At 38.6% G+C, this 19,811-nt stretch overlaps 6 protein-coding genes and 2 non-coding genes across 14 annotated transcripts; 2 read left to right on the top strand and 6 right to left on the bottom strand.

Moving 5' to 3' along the window:
* Positions 1-1,982: 1,982 nt before the first annotated feature.
* Positions 1,983-5,315, bottom strand: LOC104826823 (rho GTPase-activating protein 4-like). Its single transcript, XM_010559723.2, has 5 exons — positions 4,487-5,315; positions 3,546-3,666; positions 3,209-3,328; positions 2,868-3,098; positions 1,983-2,761 (listed from the first exon to the last, which is right to left on the bottom strand). The coding sequence occupies exons 1-5, from the start codon at positions 4,870-4,872 to the stop codon at positions 2,270-2,272; spliced, it is 1,350 nt and encodes a 449-aa protein (XP_010558025.1). The 5' UTR covers positions 4,873-5,315; the 3' UTR covers positions 1,983-2,269.
* Positions 5,316-6,014: 699 nt separating this feature from the next.
* LOC104826821 (probable small nuclear ribonucleoprotein G) lies at positions 6,015-7,941 on the bottom strand. Of its 6 annotated transcripts, none has more exons than XR_773846.1 (6): positions 7,829-7,941; positions 7,679-7,701; positions 7,172-7,293; positions 6,998-7,075; positions 6,393-6,427; positions 6,015-6,285 (listed from the first exon to the last, which is right to left on the bottom strand). XR_773846.1 is itself a non-coding variant. In XM_010559721.1 (5 exons), exons 1-4 carry the CDS (start codon positions 7,861-7,863, stop codon positions 7,016-7,018), a joined length of 240 nt encoding a protein of 79 aa, XP_010558023.1. In that variant the 5' UTR covers positions 7,864-7,941; the 3' UTR covers positions 6,015-6,427; positions 6,998-7,015. The 6 variants fall into 6 exon arrangements, 3 of the variants coding, with proteins under 3 accessions (XP_010558023.1, XP_010558024.1, XP_010558021.1); XR_773844.1 differs by adding an exon at positions 6,660-6,722 and having other exon boundaries at positions 6,015-6,427; positions 7,829-7,940; XR_773845.1 differs by lacking the exon at positions 6,393-6,427 and adding an exon at positions 6,660-6,722 and having other exon boundaries at positions 7,829-7,940.
* Positions 7,942-8,050: 109 nt separating this feature from the next.
* TRNAP-CGG lies at positions 8,051-8,122 on the bottom strand. The gene has a single exon. It is a non-coding gene; the product is annotated as a tRNA-Pro (tRNA).
* Positions 8,123-8,807: 685 nt separating this feature from the next.
* Positions 8,808-10,386, bottom strand: LOC104826820 (ubiquitin-60S ribosomal protein L40). Its single transcript, XM_010559718.2, has 5 exons — positions 10,222-10,386; positions 10,040-10,126; positions 9,723-9,825; positions 9,130-9,196; positions 8,808-9,002 (listed from the first exon to the last, which is right to left on the bottom strand). The coding sequence occupies exons 1-5, from the start codon at positions 10,322-10,324 to the stop codon at positions 8,976-8,978; spliced, it is 387 nt and encodes a 128-aa protein (XP_010558020.1). The 5' UTR covers positions 10,325-10,386; the 3' UTR covers positions 8,808-8,975.
* A 1,313-nt stretch (positions 10,387-11,699) lies between these two features.
* On the bottom strand, positions 11,700-13,269 carry LOC104826819 (40S ribosomal protein S14-3-like). Its single transcript, XM_010559717.1, has 6 exons — positions 13,162-13,269; positions 12,743-12,862; positions 12,618-12,663; positions 12,415-12,500; positions 12,173-12,302; positions 11,700-11,953 (listed from the first exon to the last, which is right to left on the bottom strand). Exons 1-6 carry the CDS (start codon positions 13,162-13,164, stop codon positions 11,886-11,888), a joined length of 453 nt encoding a protein of 150 aa, XP_010558019.1. The 5' UTR covers positions 13,165-13,269; the 3' UTR covers positions 11,700-11,885.
* Positions 13,270-13,361: 92 nt separating this feature from the next.
* On the bottom strand, positions 13,362-13,441 carry TRNAL-UAG. Its single transcript has one exon. It is a non-coding gene; the product is annotated as a tRNA-Leu (tRNA).
* Positions 13,442-13,604: 163 nt separating this feature from the next.
* Positions 13,605-15,847, top strand: LOC104826818 (glycine-rich RNA-binding protein 4, mitochondrial). The gene is made up of 4 exons (XM_010559716.1): positions 13,605-13,766; positions 14,758-14,826; positions 14,928-15,034; positions 15,128-15,847. The coding sequence occupies exons 1-4, from the start codon at positions 13,652-13,654 to the stop codon at positions 15,302-15,304; spliced, it is 468 nt and encodes a 155-aa protein (XP_010558018.1). The 5' UTR covers positions 13,605-13,651; the 3' UTR covers positions 15,305-15,847.
* Positions 15,848-16,122: 275 nt separating this feature from the next.
* LOC104826817 lies at positions 16,123-19,682 on the top strand. Of its 2 annotated transcripts, XM_010559715.2 has the most exons (5): positions 16,123-16,414; positions 17,233-17,380; positions 17,581-18,135; positions 18,352-18,727; positions 19,485-19,682. In XM_010559715.2, the coding sequence occupies exons 1-3, from the start codon at positions 16,277-16,279 to the stop codon at positions 17,775-17,777; spliced, it is 483 nt and encodes a 160-aa protein (XP_010558017.1). In that variant the 5' UTR covers positions 16,123-16,276; the 3' UTR covers positions 17,778-18,135; positions 18,352-18,727; positions 19,485-19,682. The 2 variants fall into 2 exon arrangements, with proteins under 2 accessions (XP_010558017.1, XP_010558016.1); XM_010559714.2 differs by having other exon boundaries at positions 18,352-19,682.
* Positions 19,683-19,811: the final 129 nt, after the last annotated feature.

The raw sequence follows: 19,811 nt of genomic DNA, 5'->3' as shown, positions 1-19,811 counted from the left end.
AATGTTCTATTACACTTTATGTTACACATTGGTCTAGGGTAGAATTTATCGTTTTTTCAGATGCTCTCCTTATAACAAAAACACGCTCAATACGTCATAATAGACCCTGTACACAACTTTGAACCATCGGAATTTAATTTTGACCACAGGTTGACCGCGTTGACTCGTCAAACTCGTCAAACTCGTCAAACTCGTCAAACACGTCAAACTCGTCAAACTCTCTGATTTGGCGAATTTGTCAATTCTGAACCATGAGCATATCAATAAACACCCCGTATAACAAATTTGATAGGCAAAAAACAATCGGAGCTAACTTAATTGAGAGGGGGCCGAAGACGAAGCCATTATTCGTGCAAATTTGACGAGTTTGACGAACTCGCAGAAAGATCGCACAGAAAAATCACAGAGTGAAGAGAAAATGAAGAAGAAGAAACGACTATGAAGAAATGAAAGTGTCTGTCGAAAAGGGGTAAAAAAACTGTTTGGTTTTTCAAATTTTTTTAATTTAGTAACTTCCCAATTTTTTGTCTTTCTTCTCCAGATGTTGACACGTGTATTTTTTAAAGGGGGTAACGATGTCTTTTCATTCTTTTTCAGTTTTTTTTTGAAGATTTTTTGTTTGAAGGGTAGGTCATGTAAGTGAAATCGACATTTAAAGGTATTTTTGTAATAATCCCAACCAAACACGATGAATTACATATCTCGAAAACCGTACCGTCCAATATATATATACATATTTGTAGTGAATGGTCAACTATGATTGGGCCATTGGGCCCATAACGTGTTTTAGTTTGACTTGTTTGACGGGTGCTCTAAGTTTAACTAATATCTAGCATGACCATTAATCTATGTTTTAGTGCATCCGACTGTCGACAATATCATCGTGACTCGATTTCTATCCGTCTTTTTCACAAAACACTGTTTCTCACCCAATCCGAAAACCCTATTTCGATATTTCAGTGACAATTTGTCATTCAAACCATAGTTTTTCAAATTTCTATTTCAAACCCTATTCTTAACGAAAACTTAATAGAAATTCTAAAACCGAATCTCAATGTATATCCGAAACCCTAAAAAATTTGATTTTTGCGGAGTTAAAAAACTATACCTGGAGGTCTTCGCAAGTAGGGTCCGAAGAGGGGGCCGAAGATGATGAAGACGAAGAGGGGGGCGAAGACGAAGCCATTCTTCGTGCAAATTTGACGAGTTTGACGAACTCGCAGAAAGATCGCACAGAAAAATCACAGAGTGAAGAGAAAATGAAGAAGAAGAAACGACTATGAAGAAATGAAAGTGTCTGTCGAAAAGGGGTAAAAAAACTGTTTGGTTTTTCAAATTTTTTTAATTTAGTAACTTCCCAATTTTTTGTCTTTCTTCTCCAGATGTTGACACGTGTATTTTTTAAAGGGGGTAACGATGTCTTTTCATTCTTTTTCAGTTTTTTTTTGAAGGTTTTTTTTTTGAAGGATAGGTCATGTAAGTGAAATCGACATTTAAAGGTATTTTTGTAATAATCCCCTTACAACAACATTGGCCATATCAAATCTCATAGCCGACCGTCCTCTTGAGGAACTCAGCTTCAGGCTGACAAAATATACAAAAAAAAAAATGGTCTTTTAAAGTTGTGGGTACTGTACAGTTTTCTCTCAGGAGGAAAAGGGTAAGAGAAGAAATACACAACTTTGGCGGTGAGGTTACCACTGCCAGCCTCTTTTGGGGAAAGGTTTGTGAAAGTCTTAGCTTTTTTTTTTTTTGACAAATTGTGGTTTCATCCGTTGATCTTTTCTTTTTAATTGATTGCTCCTTTGGATGTTGTCCAAACAAGAAAGAAAGAAAGAAAGAAGAATGACAAATTTTGGCCTTCTTTTGTTGTCTTTGCTTCTGTTGTGGAAATATTCTAGAGGACAGCAATACATATATATGAGTATATTCTAAACAGTTGAAAAATGAAAATTGTATTCGAATCAAAATGAAATTAGATCAACTGAATTCAAAATATTTATTTTTAAATACAACCCAGTTGAGATCATGCAAAATTTATGAAAAAAAAAGTGAATAAAACCACTTTGAATGCGCGTTTTCACTACAGATTCTGCTTTCAAGACAAACCATTTCGAGAAGCAGAAAACTTCCAAAGCAGGGTTTCTTGAAACACAAGCAAGCTCCAGGTGGCATAACCAGAATCCATCCGACAACAAACCCATCATCACAACAGATCCACAGAACAGGGAAGAACAACGAAAAACCAAGAATCAAGACTTGCATGTTTTCACCTCCAAGCTTCGAAAAGCTCCACTCTGAAATTCACACGTCCAATGATACTGCTCGCCTTCCCTCCCTTACTCAGATCCAAATCATCAACCTCTCTCTCAGCAGGCTTCTTCACCATTGCCACTGGGTTTTTCCAATCTCCACCGTTCATTCTCGACAATATCTTACAAGGGCAGCTTCGGATCAGAGATTTAATGTCTGGAGATTCTTGTTCTGCAGCAGAATCTTCTTCTTCCTCTTCTTTGATTTCGGCGGGAGAAGCTCTCTGCTTCTCGTTAGATAAATTTGACGCTTCCTCGCTTGCTTTCATGAGATGCAGTAGTTGACGACTGGTGCTTTGGTCTCCGTTCTGATCCGAAGGTCCAGAATCCGAGACTGGATTTGACTTGGGCGGAGATTCTTGCCGTTCTTTGAGTGTCCTGACAATAAGGTTCTTGAGGAAGTTCATCACTTGCACTGCGTACATCAGAGCCGTCAATGGATCCGACATCTGCAACAAATCAGCAGAAAGCAAAAAACCATGTAGCAGGTCAAAGAACAAGAAACTATTTCAACTAGAGAATTCTGCACCAGTTTGATTCATTTCTCAGACTAACCTGTGTCATGTTTGGGGCAAAAACCATTGCGATATTGCGAGCATTCATCTTGTTTAGATGTTCCATCTCTGCAACATCGGCCATAAGGTTGATCGCCCAATCCAACAAAGCAGCTTCGGTGGGGGGAAGAAATGTCAAGAGTCGGGCACACTCCTCTTCGGTCTGAGACTCCATCACTTGCTCTGGTGAGAGCGAGTCCAACACTCCCTTAGGAAGTTCTCTAAACCAGGCCTTAAGGCCAAAAAAAAAACCCGACAACTGAATCAAAAACAAGGATACGGAGCTTCTGGTAGAAATGGCGGATTCAGAGTGTGTCGATATATATATATATATATACACACCTTTATGAGACCAGCCAAGCAATGCACATCAATGTTACCCGGTATGACCCCTCTATTCAACTGCTCCCTTATGTATTCCTCCTGCGCATTCTCACCATTGATTCTGAAAATCCCTTCTGCCTGCGCCAACAAGCCAACTACTAATGTCATTGTTCTTCATACTTTGAGTTCTCACACAAGGTCATATCTTTTAGGGAAAATCACGGATAAAAATACTGAACTTTGGACGTCCAAGAAAATAACATGATCTTTAAACGACTATCTTAAAATTTAAGAATCTAAATCTTAGAATTTTCCTTTCTGAATTGTTACTTATCGCATAAACGCAAGTACATACCTGAAGTCCACCTCTAGCGTACAAATGCCTCTGCATCATCAAGAGTATAGTAGGCACACTATTCCCTCTAGAATCGAACGAGAGCTGCATCGACTCTGTGGAGACTCCAAACACGTTGAAACTGCAGTTTTAAACGCATCATTATCGGTAAAAAAACATGCAAGCTGTTTCCAAATTGGCAAAAGAATTCGAGTTAAACCCTCTTAAAGTAAGCGTTCATATGCATTTCTAACCTACTGTCAAGCCAGTTGGCAAACCATCCTGTAGATAAGGAAACTTTGTTCAGAGTAATATCAAACAGTTGGGATTTTAATGCTGGGGACAGTATAGTAACCACTGAAAAGAAGTACACTCTCCAACAGCATCCTCCTTTTATCAACAAGGGGTTCTATCCTTCCCCATGAAATAACAGATATGTAACAGAGTTTAAGCTCTAGACTGTCACTGAAAATAGAAATCTTAGTCTGAAATTTGATGAAAGCTTAAACCAGTTTTGATTCAATATGGCCTCATCAACAAACATGATCCCTCAAAGCAGGATTTTCAATTTTTTGTTTAACCAAAAAGTAACAGAGGCCAACTCAACTGTCGAGTTCAATGTAATAGATCTACCATCTTTTTGGCGAGACCCGTGACACAAGTACCAGAAAAGAACAAGCACGATTTGAGAAATAATGAATCTACTTGATTTTGAGGGGGAAAAACAAAAACTTGATAAACTGCCATAACAAGAAAATAATCAAGAGCAGATTTTTCAAGAGATTGTCAACCAAAAAATTATCAGAGCCCAAATCAGAATCCCACTTAAACATGATAAATCCAACATCTTTGAGTAAAACCCATGACACAATTACCAGAAAAGAGCAATCTTGATTTGAGAAAAAGGGTAAGCAAGAAAAAGCAAAAAGCAAAAAGCTAAAAAACACCGAAAGAATTCAAACCTTGCACTAGGAGCTCGCCTAGGGACCTCTGGTTCAAACTCAACGGGCAAACCAAGGAAGCCATGGAACCTATCAAAGGTCACATGAGCAACATGCCTAACATTCGTAGGAACCCCAATCTCCATTGAACAAATCTCTTCACCAACACACCCACCGATCACAGATTTCCGGAATGCAGAGACCAGAATCGCCAATGCCGACAGCTGATGTCCCTTTTCCCTCTCTCTTTCGTCTCTTCTTTCTTCTTCTTCTTCGTCGTCGTCTTGAGAAATGTTAAAAAGAGCATGTGGGGTTGTAATGCTATCATTGGCTTCGTATAGAGTAGAAGGGGAGCTTGAAGGTGAAGAGAAGTGAGATGATGGTGACGAATTTAGTACCTCGGCCATTTTTATTTTCTCTTTTCTCTTTCCTCCTCCAAAAAATGGAGATGATAACGAAATAAAAAACAAATCTTTTGAGTAATGGCTGTCTCAAGAAAGAGAACAGAGAGGGAAGAAACACTGTTGAGGTCAAAATCAAGCCCAAGAACCAATCTTTTTACAGAGAAAAGAAAAACCCAAAAATGGTTTACAGTAATGGCGGATTAATGATTCTGTTGGGAGATTAAAGATTATACTTTTTGGGTGGGCGTAGAGTTGGATTGAAGGGAGGATTTCGGTTGGTGAGGAGTAATTATCATTACAAATCTCTCATTTCTTGGGTTTTCTTCCAATGCTACTGTCTCTATACGCTGAAAGAAGCACTCAAAGAGCCGGCGAAAGAGAAAATATGGTGGAGGTGGGTGGAGGGGAGACGAAGAGCCAAACGAGAAGGGAAATGGAATGGAAGAATAGTATGCCAACCTGTACAAACATTATATATATATATATATATATATATATTCGTTTTTGCTTCTATTCTATTCCTTTTGCATCTCCATGAAGAAATCTTAAACGGTCCACGTTACCTCATTTCTTTTTATCTTTTTGGACTTTTTTAAAGTCTTATAACAAAGAAGTTAATGATGAGGTTAAACATTTTGGCTACCGATTTCGTTTTAGATTTTTTATGTTAAATTTAAAAATATATATCAATTAAATATTTCATATAATATTTTAATTTAATTCGAGTTTGTTTTCAATTTTATTTTTTAAAATAATGATTTAAAAAAAGGTAGAAGCATATGTTGGTCCTCAGGTCATAATTGAATGGCAATGATATTTTTCATATTGGAAATAAATTAAGATATCTAATTCGGAAACAAAACAGGTATAGGGGAACAAATGCATTCAGGTACAAAATCTCACAATATTTATAGAAATCTCTATAAATGGTAATGAAATCCATCACATGAAATATTTGGATGCTTTGATTTTTAGTTACACTTCACTTAGATTACTTATTTATCTTATTTTTAAAAAACTATTTATATTTCGATTCTAAATCAAATTTTCTATTTGTATTTATTTATTTTATAAAAAAATAATTTTTACAATTTTGTTTTTCATTCAAATTTGTTGGCTATTCAATACGATTAAAATTCAACTAATTGAAAAAATAATATCTTATTTTTTCATTTAGTCGTTAAAACAAAGCAACCAACAACACATGATATCATCTGAAACAAAGAGAATAAAAGGGCAAAAGGAATAAAACCAAACCCACGTGCGACAACGAACCCACGTGCCGAATATTGCGTTGTATTGTTTCTTTGGGGAGAGGAAAAAGATATGCTCTTGCCTCAAGTGAAGACTTGTTTGGAAGCATGTTTGGTTCCATTCCACTTTCACATATTCTCTTCTCAAGACATCGCTTCCTTTCTGTTTGATAAGAAACTCTTATAATTGAAGTAACAAAGGGCAAAGAAAAAGCATAAAAGAATAAAGGGAAATAGCCGTTGGAGCTCATGATCAAATTGCTCCATTACCCTTTTCTTCCTCCTCACCATCCTTTCCTAGTAATCTGTCCGTTTGCAATTCAAATCCACAGAATGAGTGAACTTTTCAATGTTTTGTGCCAGTAAACAACTTGTTTCATTAGAATCTCTAAACCCTTTGATAAGATCTCATAATGGAGCCACACCTTGTCTCTATTTCCATCATAGTCATGCTGGTTCTACCCGCATTGTCGGTAAAGACATTAGAGAAGCTAGTTAATGACATCCTCGTAGACGTTGAAATCATAGATTTCTCACCTTGAGTTCGACAGATTACATGCTACCAAAAAGATCTTCTAGGCATGTACGTACCCCAAGACACTGAAAAAGGACATATCCAAAACAGAACCCCCGTTGAATTCCAGCATTTTGAGTACAAATCCCCTATCTATATTCTATAACCACAACCCTGAGAATTGAGATTAGAATCTACATCCACCTAATCAAATGTTTAGTCAGGGGGTTCATAGCAGTCTTTTAGTACACAGGCAAGAAGCTTCATTATGCCATTATCATCAGTTAATTCCAACAATTCTACCGAGTTCTTCTCATACAAGCAGCAAACAAACAAGTGCCCGATAACGAAAGATGATTACCAATGGATATATATAAGATTAAGATCTGCCCACTGGCTCGAGAGCTTCAACTGTGACAACACTGTTTCCTCTAATCACCTGCACCAAGAAAAAAGTTCAACATCAATTGATGAAAACGAATGCTTGATATGATACCCAGTTTTGGAGGAAACAAGAAGGCAGAGAGAAACATACCACCATGCCAATGTCGGTTCTCTCATTACCGTTCACTTCGATGGTGTTGTCCACAACAAGATTCATGAACTGGTCAAACCCACGAAGAGTTCCGACGATCATACGGTTAGCATTAAGCTTGACTGCAGTTGATGACAAATGATTCCGTGTATCAGTAAACTACTTAGAACTTTTTCTGACACCAAGCCAAGCATCTAATGGCAAATTCCTCACTGGGCACACCATAAATGCAAAAAACAAATCTATGAAAATCTAAACCAGAAAAGGAGAGAAAAAAACAAGAGAGCTACTCCTGGAAACGTAAAACTATTGATTGCAAAGATATTGACCAAAGGAGAGTCATTCCATTAAGCAAAACTGCAAAAGGACTGTACCCAAGCGCACATTGCTCGCAATAATATAGATGATGAACTACACTATGCATCACAAACTGTACAACTCGTTATAATTTGCCCAAAACAAAGACAAACACATACAGTCAGGATATCAAGGAAGAGGAGCACTTACTTTGAAGTTTCTTATCCATGTACCTGCATCCCATGAAAGCAAAACTCAGAGACATGAAATTGAACAAAACACTGGGATGATCCAGACCAAAACAAAAAAAAAAAAGGAGAGAAAACCGAAAGGAGGCACAGTAAGGAAGAGAAAGCATACTTCTTGAGATCCGGGGGCTGTCCTGATCGGCTCATGGTTGCAGAAACGGGAGGGATGAGAGACTAGGGTTTTGGTTTACTTTGAGATTTGTGATTCCAAAAACCCTCGACACGAAGGGAGGAAACGGGGTGATAACAAAATTGAGCCGTTTTGACGAGGCCTGATAATGGATCTGGTCATATAGGGCCAGGCCCATTGCGGATGCTGGGAAACAAAATCAATGGGGTGTTCCGAGAATCGAACTCGGGACCTCTCGCACCCGAAGCGAGAATCATACCACTAGACCAAACACCCACGTTGTTAACCAATACAAATTCTTCATTCAATGAGGTGTTTTTGCCTGCTAGGCGGAGGCAAGAAATTCGTTCTGCTCAGTCGTAAGTCTCATGATCGGTGTTCTTGATTTGTCACTGTAGCCCCAATCCAATAATCGGATCGGAGAAATCCTCATTCATCTCTGCATTGTATTTGTCGGTCGGTGGAACGTGTTCTGTTGCAGGAGTCCAATTTATATTGCATTGCTCTTCTGTTGAGTATAACTTTTGCTTGCCAAGGATGAGTGTTTGGCTTTTGCACCCGAAACGGATGAAACGAGGAACACGATGATCAACATTTTATCCCCAAAGTTTCCCGAACTTAAGGTGTACCTTTCATTACCGAAACCACTGCAGCTTTAATCTTGCTGGGCCAACATCCTTCTGCAGCTTTGATTGCTTTTCGGACATCTCTTGGATTGCTTGACTTCAGTTTTTTCGCATGCAGCTAGTTACTCCTTCTCTCTTTACTCCTCCAAAAAATGGAGAAGATGACGAAATAAAAATCAAATCTTTTGAGTAATGGCTGTCTCAAGAAAGACAACAGAGACTGTTGAGGTCAAAATCAAGCCCAAGAGCAAGAACCAATCTTTCTACAGTGAAAAAAAAAACCCATAAATGGTTTTCAGTAATGGAAAAACCATATGAACGGATCCATCAAAACCAGCGACAATGTAAGCGAAACTGCATTAAACCAGACTCTGGAAAGATTGTAACATTACAATAATGTCTCCAATTAAAACGACAAACACAAACTCAAACTGAAAGCTTGGTACAAATTCGGGAAGAAACACGCTGAAGCAAAAAAAAAGGGGGCAGTGGAGGATTATAGCTCACTTGATCTTCTTCTTAGGCCTCAGCTGCAGATACAACAAAAGATCTATCTATAAGTTCTACGCGCTTACAGTTTCTGATCTTATGTCTACAATACAAAAAGTTTGGGAGAAATAATAAAGTCCAGGTTCACAACGAAGATGGAAATCAGACCTGGTTGCTGTGACCGCATTTCTTCTTTCTGCAGTTTACCGCCCTAGGGTGGAGACGAGCATAGCACCTGGGTTCATAACCACATAATACTACTTAAACATGGACAGACGGATACGGGATACAGGACAGGATATCTACGATCTAACAGAGCAGTGTTTTCAACACAAATCCCGTCTGGAGATTAAGATAGGCTCAGAAGTGAAGAATACCAAAATAAAGGATCATTAATCCAGCCCAACTGATACACTAAAAAACGTAGCTCTACGATAATCTATGGCTTGTCAAACTTGACAATTATTCCAACGATAATTGTGGCAGGTCAGAGTCTCAGAAAAGAAGAAAATCACAACAGAGTAATTCGATTTTCCACTCGAGAAAATCGACTGCAAGTTGTAAATCATTAGTTACAAAACTGACTATAGGAGATTTAGTATTGGAAATTTTCATGACCTATGTGTCTGTCCACTAACTGTTAGAGGGGTAAGCTATTTCCCTTCAAAACAGAACTCATAAACGAACACCCCACACAACCAACATAGAGAAGTGAATCAACAACAGAAGCACGAGGTGAGGTAAGCAATTTGAAGACTTACTTGCGGCAGATCATCTTGTCTTGGTTGTACTTACGAGCCAATGCCATCAAAGATGGCTCAATGATACCTCCTCTCAGCCTCAGAACAAGGTGAAGCGTAGATTCTAAAGAACGAATCAAACCAATCCATAAGTTACAAAAGCAATTCCATTACTGAATTTCTGAGTATGTCACATCGCCTAATCCAGACCGTGAAGCAAAATCCTAATTCTACCAAACACTGTAACTCAAATGCACATCACAGCCAGTAAAATCCTACACCCAGAACAAGGAACAGAAAAACCCTAAAGCCGAAAATGAATGAAAATAGGGCAAAACCTTTCTGGATATTGTAATCGGCCAAGGTACGACCATCTTCAAGCTGCTTTCCGGCGAAGATCAAACGCTGCTGATCCGGTGGGATTCCTGTGCGAGGGGAACGGAAAAATTCCAATCACCAAAGTCTCAGATAAGCTCATGAACATCGAAAGATCGAATTAGAGAGCGGATGTTAACAATACCTTCCTTGTCTTGGATCTTGGCCTTGACGTTGTCAATGGTGTCGCTGCTCTCGACCTCGAGAGTGATGGTCTTGCCGGTTAGGGTTTTTACGAAGATCTGCATCTTCTATTCCGCGTTCTTCCACTGGCCGTTCAGCGAGAAGGAAAACAAGCGATCGAGAATACACCCAACCACGGCGACAGTTTTATAGCTCATTTCTAGGGTTTTTCAGTGCAGCAAAGGTTTGGAGTTTGGGCTTTACTTGTAAATGTTATTTTCTTCGGTCTTTTTGTTTTCTAAGCCCACTTAATTTTTGAAGCCCAATGGGTTTTATAAGATCACATTGGGTTCGTCCAAAAAAATTTCTAAAATGGAATTAATTGATGAATAATAACGCGTACCCGTCGATCGGATAACCATGATTAATACCGGGTATTATCTATCTCATTAACACCGGGTATCCGTCGATCGGGTACCAATAATTAAGAGACGGGTATCCATACCCGTACCCGTAAAATATATTTTTTTAAATAAATATAAACCAAATATTTAGTAAAAATATATTATTTAATTCAAAAATATATTTAAAATATAAAAAATATATATGTTTTTGAATATATATATAGATTTTATATATTTACGGGTAGGGTACCCGTCTTCGTAAAAATGAAACTCGTACCTGTCTTTGTTGTCATTTTTATGTATGCGTCTTCGTCTTCATTCAGAGTCGAGTACCCGTTTTTCGTATACCTACGAGATCGGATATCCGCAAATCCGCAAGTAACGAGTACAAATGAGCCCTAGTATACACCCAAAAAGCCAATCGAAAGTATCAAAAACCATTATATTGGATGGCCCGTTTTAAATCAAACTCTATATCCAAAACTGAGGTTTCATATACCAACATCACTTCGTTTTCGTTGCCTTTGCAAACCCTACCATCTTTAGAAACGCTGTTACTGTTGGTTTTTACCGTAACTACATTTAATTTAACTAGGAGGTGGTGGCCGTTTCAGTTGGGCACAATAACTTACCGGACCAAACGAAATAATATCCAATTCTAAATTGTTTGAATTTTTGTATAACCAAATAAATTTGGCATAATACATTTTAGAACCCAACAATATTCGGCTGAGATTTGATATAATTTTTAAATGACCGAATAAATCATTTCTAAGCCCAGTTAAATAACGGACTGAATCCGATAAAAACCAAAACAAAACCGAACGACACTTCATGTATGTAAACATCAAGTTCCGGTTTTTGTTTGGTACCTGTATAACAACTCTATTCCATACCGAAACAACACTAAAACCAAACCGGTTAACATTTTGTTATAGACCTAACAAAAACCAAATTTAATTGGGATTCATGTTAATTTGGTTTAGAAAAATCATACCAAATTGGATCCATATTAGATTTAATTTGGTTCAGAATCCATAGTTATTAATCGGCTGGCCTAAGCGATGCAACAAGTGGTAAGGGAAAAGAGAAGAGCGGCAGAACAAAGGTAAATACTGTCCCGTTTCAAAACTCAGAAAACTCCAATGTCACAAGAACAAAACTGCTAACATGTCTTAAAAAAACAACTGGATGAAAACTTTAGCAAATGTAGAATCTGAATCCGAGTACCCGAAACGTCCAAGTAATCGAGAGGGTCATTTGCTGGACGACACCGAGACAATTACAGCCTCCTTCCCCGCCTACCACCCTTTCTGCGGGTACTGTCTGTCGGAATCGGAGTCACATCCTCTGCCACATAATTCAAAAATTCTACGTCACCTAAAAAGCCCGAGATCATCTAGCACATCAACTTAACAAGCGAGAGAAGTACGCGGTTTCTGCGTCAATGAATTGTTTTTGTCCAGAGCATGCTGAATAAACAATATTGCATGCTAGATGTATATTTCCTAATCTAGAATCTACAACAAATCATTGAAAAAAGATGAAAAGGATCTTTAAATCGAGTACCTATACGACCAATCTTCATGCCCGAACGAGCAAGAGCTCTGAGTGCTGACTGAGCACCAGGACCAGGAGTCTTTGTCTTGTTTCCTCCGGTGGCACGGAGCTTCACATGAACAGCTGTTATGCCGAGCTCCTGTTAACATGATTCCCCAAATGGATTAGGCATCAAAAGCAAATCCACACGATCTGCGTAATTTTCCACTCGATAAAACAGAACGATGGTATTCAAAGAGTTTGTAAAAAACCTTGCATCTCTGAGAAACATCCTGGGCTGCTAGCATAGCAGCATATGGAGAGGACTCATCACGATCAGCCTTTACCTTCATTCCACCTGCAAGTGAATGATAAAGATTTATCACCCGGAAAATCAAAAATAGGACAGGACACAGCATTGGAGACATGGTCACATGCTACCATAAAGCGGAGAAAAAAGGAGAATTGGACATACCAGTGATACGAACAAGAGTTTCTCTTCCAGAGAGATCGGTCACATGCTGCAAATTAAACCACATTATCGTAAATCTAACGAACAGAAACACAATAAAACAGCAAAGGAATTCGGAAAAAACCTACAATGAATGTGTCGTTGAACGATGCAAAGATGTGGACAACGCCAAAGACTTGTTCTCCCTCACGGACGGCGGGTCCGAGAGTGACATTCTCCTCCTTTGGCTCTCTGGTTTTTCTCCTCGACTGCAGGGAGAAAAGCAAAATCAAATCAAGAAAGATCTTCAACAACGATCTCTCAGCAATCATTGATACATTATTCCGACAAAGATACAAACCAAATACGAAAAAAATGCGTAAACGAGTGATCTCCGATACCATGTTCTATGAATCAGACAGAACAGACAATTAAAACCTAGATTATCACCTATTCCGTAAGAAAAACTGAGACAAAACGTACAGGAGCATTGGAATCCAAGCCAAAAACAAACGCAAGAACTGTTTGCTCTTGCACAGATAATTCATGGAGAGAGACAATAGCATACCATGGTTAACAGGGGCTGAGAAGAGAAGACAGCCTAGGGTTTTGGGTGTTGATAGCCGTCTCAAACAAAACAAGAGTTAGTGAAAGGGAGAAAACATGCTTTATAAATTAGGGTTCAGGCAAAGGCCTTGCTAATTACCTAAATGCCCTCTAACATATTGACGACGTCGTTTTGAGAACGGAATCTATTAAAAAAATTATTGACAGCTGTGGGATTTGAACCCACGCCCTTTCGGACCAGAGCCTAAATCTGGCGCCTTAGACCACTCGGCCAAACTGTCATGTTTGATTGGTTTGATAATTTAATTTTAGGTTTCTACATTCCTGGGCCGATTTGGGCTAAAGCCCATGAATCTATTTAATTGATAAATGGGCCGAAAAAAATAAACCATCCATTTTGTGGCCTAAAGTTGGAAAAGCGACATCGTTGCACAAAAAAAGCTGAGAAGCTAATTTCTATTCGCCGTCACTGACTCACTGATCAGAGATCAATGGCGCTCTCTAGGATTGTCGGCGGACATCTGAAATCCGTCGGAGTTTTTAACTCCTCCGCCGCGTTTCTCTTCTCCCAACGCCGTGGCGTTGCCTCCAAGCTCTTTGTTGGAGGTTCTCTCTACCTTCTTATTTACTCTTTCGTTTTTTCAGTTTCCCGCAAATTTTCTGTTTTGATTCGCAGGAAATTCCATGTCTCCATCCTCGAACTTGTGTAATATTGTTCAGTAAAGGCGTCCCTGTTTTGGGATATACAGTTCAATATAGACGAAGAAACCGGCTCCGAGAAAATTCTTTATTCAGTGAATCCATTTCAGAAGACCCAGTAGTAGATTAAACAACTTGATTATTGGTATTTAGGGTTTAGAAATTGGAGGGCTTAGTTTTACCAGTAGCATGTGCAGGGTTTTAAGCAGACGTAAAAAAATGTTGCCAAAAAGAGGAATTTCGACATAAACTCCCTAAAGCGAATGAATGAAATTGCAAATTTCTTCATCATTCATCTGCAAGCTAATTGTTCATAAGCCATGTTTTCACTTATTTGATGGCCATGTTCTTGTTGTTCATTATTTACATTGTTGTCTCTGTCTGAGCCTCTGAGGTTGTTTATTCCTCTGCAACTGTTAGTTAATAGCAATTTCGTTCTTGTGCATTGTTTTCATTATCGCATCTGAGGTCATTCTCGTGTTCTTCTTGTGGATTATTCCTATCCATGTTTTAAAATTTACTGACATTAGAACAAGGAGTAAGCTTCTGATTGATCGTATATGAGATTTTGTCCCAAAACTCGCTTTTATCTGAGGGTCTATGTTTTTGTTTTTGTAGCTACTCGATCAATAGACTTAGTTGGACCCGGAAAATTTCCATTCTTAGTATTTTGTCATTGGTGCTTGTTGCTTATCATTGCTTCCATGTTCCAAGAAAAAAACAGTCTTTGTGGAAGATGGTATAAATTATCAGCTCCTACTAGTATGGCTGCTTCGATACTTTAGAATGTGATCTTGACACGGGAATACAGTCAGTAATTCACCTCCTAATTCGCCGATAAAACTATCCTTTGTTTCAGGCCTTTTTTTTAATTCTATGAAGCTGTACTTTTTTTCAGGACTGTCATTCTATACCTCCGAGCAGGGATTGTCCGAGGCATTTTCCCAGTCCGGCCAAGTCGTTGAAGGTATAAACATTATAGTTTTCCTCGAAAGAAATATGCCCAAATTTGCTGATAAACTGAAGATTCTTCTTATTATTATTATTGTTATATTGCTTATGTGCCAGCCAAAATAATAATGGATAGAGTGTCTGATAGATCTAAAGGATTCGGGTTTGTGACATTTGCTTCCGACGATGAAGCTCAAAAGGCTATAACTGAGATGAACGGAAAGGTCAAGCACTAAATTCATATGATATGATGCTTCCTCCTTAAAACATGATCTAACCGAAACTTGGAGAAGTAACAAGTATATTTTCTATTGCAGCAACTAAACGGGCGGGTTATATTCGTCGGCTATGCTAAGCCGAAGCAAAGTTTCAGAAGCGGGATGCCGATCGCAAGAGGACCACCTCACCCCGTGGTGGCAGCTGACAATGACAATGACAATAAAGATGACAATGACGACGAAATCACAAACAAACAGGCAAGAGAATTGGAGTGAGGTTAGAGTATTATGGCAGTGAAACCTCGAAACCCTTAAGGCCGTAGAACTATACTACACCCTTTTCGCCATTTCTTGCGAGCGATTAACGGTTGTAGATTCTTATGAACCGCGATTTCGGAATGCAAGAAGGATGAGTAGTTTAGTTGTGTCCGCCATGCAAAGGAACCAGTATCCAATCCTTTTGGGGACATGACATTGTTGTTCAGTCTTTGTTCCTTCTTCTCCCTACTGTCTTCCCAATGTGAATTAATCACCTTTTTTTTTGGGGATATCCATAAAAAAGATGGTGAAATTAGGGCTTTTCCACTTTTCAAGGGAATGCTAACCGACGGGATGGAGATTGAAGAAAGAGCATATGATATAATAAACACTTTTCGATTAGTTCTATAATCTCCCTTGTGTTCGGTTGTTTCTTTGTTTCACTAAGTGTCCTGTGTTGAAGACCAAGACTTGGGACACTAACTAAAAATAAACAAAAAAGTTTTTTTTTCTTTATCTCAGTATGTAATTTAAAACTGATATAAATTTATGGATTATTTAGATATTTTGTATAAATTATGGTTTACTTGGATATTTAATGATAATTAATGGATTTTTTATATCGAATATATTTTATTTGATTATGTTATCTATTTGTTTTTTATATTGATCAATATATGAAACTAAATTACTCTATAATTACTACCATCTAGATAAACCCAAATTGAAATAATAATAAAAATTATTATGTGGTATGATATTAAGTATCAAGTAAGGTATTTTATCTAATAATTCCAATAATTTAGGGTTTATGGGATCGTTGTGGGCAAAGGGGTTTGAACATGCATTTGGGTTTTTTTTTTGTTCACAATTTAGCCCAAACCCAAATGGAGCTTTGAGCCGCCGGTGGAATCATTGAGAGTTTGAGACTGTGACCGGAGCTGTGAACTGTTCATCGGACACTGTAACAGTCTCTTCCCGTCCGCGAAGATGAAGCTGAAGGTTGTCTGTCGGAAAGTCTACGATTACGTTCGGTACGATCTCAAGGAAATCGCCTTCCCTTCCTCGCTCCCCGATCCTCCTCACATCAAGAAGCGCCGCAAGTTGACTTGGAACGAGCGGTTTCTCGTGAGTTTCCCGCTCTTCTTCCTACAGATTTCTCTTCGTTTGATCTGCTTCGCTTCTGGATTTTCGAATTTTGCTCTTCCGGTTTAGAATTTCGTTGGCTCTCCGTGCTTTTTCTCTTCTGGTATATGCTTTATAGTATCGGCTTCTGGAGAATCTGATTTGTTTGGACCTTTAACCTCTGTCGGAAATTGCTCTTATTAGTGTTAGTATAGAGATGGATGTCATTCAAGTGCTGTCAAAGAGTTCATATGATGTTGTATGATCGAGAATTTGATGCATATTGTGGAAATTTGGCAAAATCAGACACTGGATCACTTGGTTGTGGCTTTTACGGCCTGAATGAGTGACAAAGATTGCTTCTTTTCTCTCTGCCGAAGCTTAGAGTGGGGATTGGACTTTACAAATCATAGATGCTTCCATTGTAATTGAGTTCATAATTTGCTTGGTTCTTATGGTATGAGGAAACGAGAAATTTTGGGATGCTTTTTTTTTTTCTTTTTGTCGTCGTAAAGATTTACCCGAAAGGAGAAAGCTTCAGGGTTCCGCATTCTTGCATTTGGAATCCTGATTATGTTTGAAGGGGTACCCGAAAGGAGAAAGCTTCAGGGTTCCGCATTCTTGCATTTGGAATCCTGATTATGTTTGAAGGGGATATATAGGTAATAGGTTTTGGTTTCAGGGATTGTAGGAGTATGTGTAATTTCGAGAATGACTTTTCTCATATTTTAAGAGAAGCTAGTGCTTGTTTCCTTTGAATAGAACCATCTAATGCTACACATTGAGCGATAGCTTTTTTGGTTTTATGATGGGTTAATTAGATATTAAAGGAGGCTTCTAGGCTTTATGCTGCAAGTTGGGTTCGAGATATAGGTCCTGAGCTTCGGCCAAATGATTATAAGAAGCATGAGGAACATGAGGCGAAAAAAGAAGTTAAAGAGAACGAGCCCTCGGTCTTGGAAGATCTCGGTAAGGCCTGTTATTGTTTTGTTTACTGCTCTCGAAAGTTAAGCCTATACTGAGTGAGATTGGGGGATAGTAAGTTTGTAACAGCATATCCATTTTAAACTGTACTCATTTCAGCACATCTCATTGTCTTAGTCTGTTTTCTATCTTGCATTCTTTTATTGATTCTCTCTTGGCTTTGTTCTCTCCCTTTTTTTCCACAGCGGTAGCTGCAAGGGGTGGTATGGAGACGTTAAGGCCTGCTTTACAGCGAATATACATGACACGAGCTTCTGCCTATAGAGATGCTCTTAAAAGCTTTATACAAGGTTACCAAGAGGGTGTTCAACAAGTTATGGAGAAGAAGGAAGACTCCAAAATCACATCAGATGAAGCTGATAACTCAAAGAAAGCTACTTGATCTTGGATTCTTGGTTGCATGAAGAATCCAAGAAATCAGTTGATGATGCAGCCTTTTACATTAAGACGACCTATTTGTCAAGTATCTCATGTTAATACCTTAAACAAACCTCTCTTGCTCAAGATTACTTAAGAAAAATTAGCTTTGGATGCTTACCCAGTATTCGTCAACACACTACTAGGTGCAAATTTTCTTGAACAGGACACCGATCTTATCTCTCATGGGGTCTTAATCCTTTCACAGCTTCTTCAGATTATATTTTTTAGGAATCCTGCAAGGCAGAAGCTCGCTCATGACAGGGTTTTCTATCTAGTTTTGTCAAGTGCTGTGGCTGTTGGTTGAAGTTGCAGAATAAATTGTAAGATTTCTTGTTTTTCTGCTTGTAACGGATTAATAACCTTTTTATTTATGAGAGAACAGGATTTCGTTCTTCTCTGTTGTTTCCATACGCTTGTTAATATTTCCATGCTATCATTTCATCTGGCCCTCAATATCCTACCCCTGAGACCTAATGCTAGACATTTGTTAATGGCTTTAACTTACATGCCGATTCAACCATCTTTTCCTATTACAGGTTCCTTTGAAACTGGAAAAGAGAAAGATGGCCTGCCCTTAGAAACTGCAAAAAGGCAAAGACATCAGATAGATTAAAGCCTCTCATGGAAAAGTATCTACAACCAGTACTGTACTTTAGTCTTGTATGATTGGAACCTCCACTGCAGGACTAGGACCCCAAATGCAAGGCCTTTGGGCATCTTAACTGGCCAAAAGCTTCTTCGAACGAGCGATAATGGCTCATGTCTGGGGGTCCCTCTCCCACTTGCCGAAGCCACTAAAACAATGGATATGGGGGGAGATCATCGGGTTGAGGTCAACCAGTAAGCTCCTCCCCTGAATCTTCATGGGCCCCTGAGGATCACCTGCTGCTAAGTATGATCACCAAACAAAAGGTAACTTGACCAGGTTTGCATATCTGTGTTTATATTTATTTCTGATGTCATGTCAATAAAATGCTTATTGCCTTAGAGGAGCACTTATTCACTGCACTCAAAGTTGGAGCATGTGGCCATAACCCGAAAGCCTTGTAGAATATTTGAGCAGAGCTTTTTGTCTAATCAATGTTGTGTGTTACTGCTTAGAAACCATTTGCTGATAGGTTCAGCAAGTTTCTTTCATGTATCCACTTAAAAAAAATAGTGGTAATGTGGCCAAATAGGCAAATTGCTATTCAGTTTTTGTCTAATGCTCTTTCATGGAGTCAGTTCTCGAGCCAGTTTGGCTATAGACATGGCGATTTCATTCAGAACCCGACTATAGATTCCTTGCAAGATCTAATATCATTTAGAATATTCAGGTTTCCATTTCATTGATTCTCTGTTTTGTGATTGCAATCTTGAGTCCTCTCACCTGGGAAGATTCCAGATTACTGTTTATGGCATTCTACAATCTTTTTTGGATAAAGCATGACTTGTAGTACAAAGCACATACTGAAGTCATTTGATGAGATACATACAAATGATGAAAAACCAAAGTGGTCTAGCACTCAGGCCTGGTGAGTGAGGAGGGTCCATTCTGTTTGATATAAATCTCTCTGTGTTTTTTTTCCTTTTATCATCACTGAGGATATTTGATCTCCCCCTTTGGCTGCACAATCCTTCCAATGATTGTTTTCTTTATCCGGATAATACACCCTTCTCATATGTGCAGTGAAGTCTTGAAGGGCACTGAAGGAATCCACCGCCCAAATGATTTTAGAGAAAAACAAAAAACAGAAGCTTCACTGTTCATCTGACCTTAGTACATGGCATAAGATTCATCTTAGTGCCCCAAAGTTTCTTCCTTTTTTTCTTCTTTTTGTCAAGATTCATGACTTGATCATGTTTTCAATCTGTTTTTTTTTTTTTTACCTTGCAGTTTGCTAGTAGCTTCAACTGCACTAACAGCTAGCAAATCGATGAGAAAGTGAAGATTGTTTCCAGGTGAAACCTGAGTTCTTCATCTCCACAATCCGAACCCCGACGCTGCTCGGGTTTT

Source organism: Tarenaya hassleriana, unplaced genomic scaffold (genome assembly GCF_000463585.1).
Source record: "Tarenaya hassleriana unplaced genomic scaffold, ASM46358v1 Cleome5, whole genome shotgun sequence".
Taxonomy (NCBI): Eukaryota; Viridiplantae; Streptophyta; class Magnoliopsida; order Brassicales; family Cleomaceae; genus Tarenaya; species Tarenaya hassleriana.
The sequence above is the reverse complement of the archived record's forward strand: the minus strand, read 5'-3'. Positions and strand labels throughout refer to the sequence as shown.